The sequence below is a fragment of the Sciurus carolinensis genome, chromosome 12, assembly GCF_902686445.1.
Source record: "Sciurus carolinensis chromosome 12, mSciCar1.2, whole genome shotgun sequence".
NCBI lineage: Eukaryota > Metazoa > Chordata > Mammalia > Rodentia > Sciuridae > Sciurus > Sciurus carolinensis.
The window spans coordinates 82,228,338-82,234,337 of NC_062224.1; the positions used below are offsets into that span (position 1 = coordinate 82,228,338).

A 6,000-nucleotide genomic window follows, 5' to 3' on the forward strand; every position below is an offset into this window, starting at 1 on the left:
GGTATTCCTTTTTCTTCTATTATGAACTAATATCTTTGTATATTTATGAATTTATGTGAAAACTTTTTTTAGGAACTCCTAGAAATACTCCAAAAGGCTATATACACTTTAAATTTTGTATTAAGTTTCCCTTTAAAATGTATCAATATATATACCCCCACTACTAGGGTCAGAGAGACCAATTTTCCAATGCCCTTAACAAGATAATTTTCTTTACTGATGTGAAAAATGAAAAAAAAAATGTCTGATTTTTATTTTGTTATAAGTGAGCATATTTTAAAATATATTAGTCATTTTTATTTCTTCTGTTAGTCACCTGTCTCTATCCTGTGTCTGTTTGTGCTGGGGATTGAACCCAGGGCCTCTCCATGCTAAACATGCACTCCATCAGTAAGCTATACCCTCAGCCCCTTCTAGTGATTTTTTTGTATATTAAGGACATTAATCTTTTGTCATATGCATTGCAAATATTTCCCCCAATTCATGGATGGATTTTAGCAAAGTCTTATTAGATTTATGATTAAGAAATCTTCCTTGGGGGTTGGGGTTGTGGCTCCGTGGTAGAGCACTCGCCTAGCCTGGGTGAAGCACTGGTTTCAATTCCCAGCACTGTTTATAAATAAATAAATAAAGGTCTATCAACAACTAAAAAAAATTTTTTAAAAAGAAATCTCTCTGTAGTAGCTTGAATGCTGGCTTAAGAAGTTTAGACTTTATTGTGGAAGCTGTATGCACTTAATTTGAGTATGGACATGAGAGCTGTGCTTTATGGAGGCAGGGTTGTCTGTTGTACCTACCACAGATTATGGAAAAAGGAGAGAAAAAAGGTGGTTACAGTAGTTCACATGTGAATGTTGACAACAGAAGTGCCAAGCACTATTGTGTGGCTGTGGTTTGTACCCCAGAGACACATGTGCTGGAAATTTGGCCCCTAACATGACAGTATTGAGAGGCGATGAGACCTTTAAGAAGCAGAACCTCAAGCCAGGCATGGTGGATCATACCTATAATGCCAGTGACTCAGGAGGCTGAGGCCGGAGGATCACAAATTCAAGGCCAGCCTTAGCAATTTAGCAAGACCCTATCTCAAAATTTATAAAAGTTGGGAGGGGGTTCCCTAGACACTGGGTTTGCTCTCTCAAGACTGAATTAGGTCTTGTGTGAGTGAGTTAGGTGTTGTGCATCTAGGTTAGCTATCTACAGATTAGGTGGTTGAAGTGGGTCTGCCTGCTGTCTGTCTGCCTCGAACACATGTACCTACTTCCATTCCACTTTTCCACCATGAGTTGATATGACATGAGGCCCTCACCAGAAACTAAGATGCAGGAGCAGTGCTATTGGACCTCCAGAACTGAACTAAATAACCCATCTTGTCTTTTTTCTTTTCTTTCTTCTTTTGTGGCGGGGGTGGGGGGTACCAGGAACTGAACCCAGGAATGCTTAACCACTGAGCCACATCCCAGCCCTTTTTTTTTTAGATTGAAAAAAAAAAAAGGGTATATTTAGAATTAGACAGCTGGACTCTGTTTAGATGATCCCAATTTTGTTGGCAACATCCAAAGCATCATAATCAGGAGCCAGTTGAACGTACGCCTTCTTCTCTCCATCAGGCCTAATCAGGGTGTTAACCTTGGCCACATCAATGTCATAGAGCTTCTTTACAGCTTGTTTGATCTGGTGTTTGTTGGCCTTGACATCCACAATGAACACAAGTGTGTTGTTGTCTTCAATCTTCTTCATGGCTGACTCAGTGGTCAGGGGGAACTTAATGATGGCATAGTGGTCAAGCTTGTTTCTCCTGGGGGCGCTCTTCTGAGGATATTTGGGCTGCCTCCGGAGCCGCAACGTCTTGGGTCGCCGGAAGGTAGGTGATGTGCGGATCTTCTTCTTTTTATGGCTGTGGACACCCTTCAGCACTGCCTTCTTGGCCTTCAAAGCTTTTGCTTTTGCTTCAGCTTTGGGAGGGGCAGGAGCTTCCTTCTTAGCTTTCGGCGCCATCTTGGTGAAAAGCCATCCCAGCCCTTTTTATATTTTATTTTGAGACAGGGTCTCACTCAGTTGCTTAGAGCCTAAGCTAAGTTGCTGAAGGTGACTTTGAACTCACGATCCTCCTGCCTCAGCCTCCCAAGCTGCTAGGATTACAGGTGCTGTCTTTTCTTTATAAATTACTCAGCCTCGGATATTTTGTTATACCAATAGAAAATGGACTAAGACAGTAAACAAAAAATGAATTTGAGAAATGTAATAAAGAAGGAATCAAGAGGTTTCCATATTGTGGATTAACAGTGAGGTATGGAGCTGGAGTCACAATAAAATCAAAATACAAAATACTCCCCACCCCCCAAAAAAAGACCTCAATAGTAAAATACCCAAATGCTCCCATAAAGAAATGGGCAAAAGACCTGAACAGGCATTTTTCCAAAGAAAACATACAAATGAGCAACATGTATCTGAAAACATGTTCATCCTTGCGAATCATCAAAGAAATGCAAATCAAAATCACAATAAGATATCACCTCACACCTATTGGGATGGCTGTTATCAAAAGATTGGAAGAGAGCAAGTAAAGGAGTTGGAGAGAAAGGAACCCTATGTATCGTTGTTGGGAATGTAAATTGATACAGCCATTATTGAAACATATAGAGGTTCCTCAAAAGAATGGAAAACATAACTACCCTGTGATCCAGCAATCCCACTTCTGGGTTATATACCCATAGGAAATGCTATCAGTATCTCAGAAAGCTCTCTGCACCCCCACATTCATTGTGTTATTATTCACAATAGCCAAGTTATGGATCCAACCTGTCTGTTGATGGATGAATGGATAAAGAAAGTGTGACATCTGTAAAAGTGGAATATTATTCAGCTTTTAAAAAGAAAAAAAGGAAATCTTGCCATTAGCAAAGCTGGAGGACGTCATACTAAGTGAAATAAGTCAGACACAGACGAAAAATGCATGATCTCACTTATATGTGGAATCTCAAAAAATTGAGTTCGCAGAGAGTAGAAAGGTAGCAATGAGGAGCCAGGGTGTGGGGGAAGTGGGGAGATGATTAATGCATACAAACTTTCAGAAGATCAATAAGTTTTGGAGACATATGCCCAGAATGATGACTATGGTTAAAAATGCATTGCATACTTGAAATTTGCTGGGAGAATAAATCTGAAGGATTCTCACCACACCAAAGAAAAAGGTAACTGGGCAAGGGGGTGGAGATATTCATCAGCTTGATTGTGGTAATAGTTTTATAATGTATAGAAAACATCATGCTTTATGATTTAAACACATATGTGTATATTTATATATATATATATATATTTTTTTTGTACTGGGGATTGAATAAGGGGTACTGGACCACTGAGTCACATCCCCAGCCCTATTTTGTATTTTATTTAGAGACAGGGTCTCACTGAGTTGCTTAGCTCCTCACTATTGCCGAGGCAGGCTTTGAACTCTTGATCCTCCTGTCTCAGCCTCCCCAGCCACTGGGATTACAGGCATGTGCCACTGTACTCAGCATGAATATATACTATTTCTATTTGTCAATTATCCCTCAGCAAATCTGGGGCAGGAGGAAGATGATACTACTGACAGAAATGAGGGAGTCAGACAATGAAAGTGGGTAGGAGAGAATTCATTTGGCACAGATAAATAAGCTACTAGGCATTCAAGTGGAAATATGTGGTGGGCAGTTAGGGGTCCTGAGCTGGACTCCACAGAGAGGCTGAGAGGTTGGCAATCGTTGGAATCACCCATCCTGGTCATGGTTGGAATGGACCAGTTCTCCTAGGAATAGTTAGGCGTTCTGGAGAAAAAGAATCAATAACTTAGACATTAACAGTGCTGCAAGCTGGTTGTCACCACTAATTGCTGTCACTTTTCCTCTATCTGTAAGCTATGGGCAGTCTTTGTAACTGTTCCCAGGATTCAGGGATGGTAGTGCTCTGTTGGAGGAGTGAACCTGCTGTTGGAATTTGGGTTTTTCCTTTAGTGAAGACAATGTGAACCAAAAGCTTCATATCACTGCTTGCATCAGTGAAACCACTTGTCTTGCTATTATGCTAACCTTTCAAAGTAGGTCAGAACCAACATAATTGTCCCCACTTTATAGATGAAGAAGGTGAGGCACAGGGTGTTTCAAATTTGCTGAAGATCATCTAGGTAGTAAGTCACAAAATTCAGAGACAGATGTTCTTGATTACAAGTTCTGTGCTCTTTTTATTATACCTTGGGGCCTCTCTTTTCAACAATGTTCACATCATATATTCATTTGTCAGTGACATATAGTAAAGCTACCTAGTATTATGAGTACAAATTTTCTATAGATTCTGTTGGTATCCAATAAAACAGCAAGTGTTGGTCTTTTGACTTTTTTTCTTCAACTGAAAAGGAATGTCAAGTTGTACATCTTTTTTGTTTTAGCAGCAGAAATTTACCAAAACTTAGGTCTTAACATTCTTCAAAGCCAACAGAAAGATGGCAGTCTGGAGAAAAGAAAGAAACATTGAGAAAAAAAAGACAAAGGAGCCTTAACTGTGGGATTATCTTCAAGCAGGCTATTCAGTCTCTGTGTTATACAGGAACCAACCAAAGGTACATGGAATTTCTGTCCTGTCCTTTCTTCTAGAGTGACAGGACAGTAGATTGGAAATAGACATTTTTTTTTTTTTAAATTAAAGAGGCTTACTTTAACTTCCTAGAAGGGTCTTCAAAGAGTAGTACCTTTCTGTTTTCCTATGATCAGTAAAACAGGGACTGTCCTTTTATTTATTTATTTATTTTCATATTAGAGACTGAACCCAGGGACCCTTTGCCACTGAGGTACATGTTCAATCTTTTCTTTTTTTTTTTTTTGTACTGGGGTAGGGACACTCTACCACTGAGCCACACCCCCAGCCCTTTTTATTTTTTATTTTGAGACAGGGTCTTGCTAAGTTGCTGAGGCTGGCCTTGAACTTGTGATTCTACTGTTTCAGCCTCCTGAGTCACTGGGATTACAGACATGTGCCATCACGCTTGGCTTAGTCTTTTCTATTTTTTATTTTGAGACAGGGTCTCACTAAGTTGCTTACGGCCTCACTAAATTGCTGAGGCTGGCCTTGAACTTATGCTCCTCCTATGTGTGTGTGTGTGTGTGTGTGTGTGTGTGTGTGTGTGTGTGTTTTGCTGGGGGTTGAACCTCAAGCCTTGGGCCTGGTAAGCACATGCTCTATCCCTGCCTTTACTGTCTTTAACATAAGCAATGAAGAAGGAAAAGATTACTTCTCAAAATACAACTAAAATCAAAGGGGAAATTAAGCATTGGGTATGACAACAAGCCCACAGATTGGTTTTTGTTTATTTGTTTGTTTGAGACAGGGTCTCACTATGTTGCCCAGGCTGGCCTCCATCTCTTGGGTTCAAGTGATCCTCCTGCCTCAAGCCACCTAAGTAGCTAGAACTACAGGCATATACCACCACATCCAACTCTATATTTCATTTCCAGAGAAAAGGAATAACTGCCTTTTCTGTCAATGGATCCTTTTTTGTCTGCATAGCTTCTCATAGTTTTATTACACATATTGTCTCTTCAGAGTTATCAAATGGGAATGTATCTCAGAGCTTGCATTCCAGGTTCTGTAAGCTCTAGTAGGCAGAAGTTCTGAACTTGTCCAGTAAAAAGTGAACTAGAAGTTCAAGTATTAAGTTACTTCCTTCCTAGGAGACAGTGTTGGTTGAAAATTCTGGTTTTTTGTTTTCTTTTGTTTTTTTGATACTGGGGATTGAACCCAGGAGCACTTAACCACTGAGCCACATTCCCGGCACTTTTTTATATTTTATTTAGAGACAGGGTCTCATTGAGTTGCATAGGGCCTTGCCAAGTTGCTGAGGCTGCCTTTGAACTTTTGATCTTCCTGCTTCAGGCTCCTGAGCCTCTGGGATTACAAGCACCTGGCCACTGTTGGCTGAAATATTGAATGAATAAATGAGCAAATAGAGGAGAGGTGTCAGCTGAGGCT

The 6,000-nt window shown here is 40.2% G+C and overlaps 1 protein-coding gene across 1 annotated transcript; it reads right to left on the bottom strand.

Moving 5' to 3' along the window:
- Nucleotides 1–1,473: 1,473 nt before the first annotated feature.
- Nucleotides 1,474–2,004, bottom strand: LOC124962140 (60S ribosomal protein L23a-like). Its single transcript, XM_047521305.1, has one exon. The coding sequence runs from the start codon at nucleotides 1,996–1,998 to the stop codon at nucleotides 1,528–1,530; it is 471 nt and encodes a 156-aa protein (XP_047377261.1). The 5' UTR covers nucleotides 1,999–2,004; the 3' UTR covers nucleotides 1,474–1,527.
- Nucleotides 2,005–6,000: the final 3,996 nt, after the last annotated feature.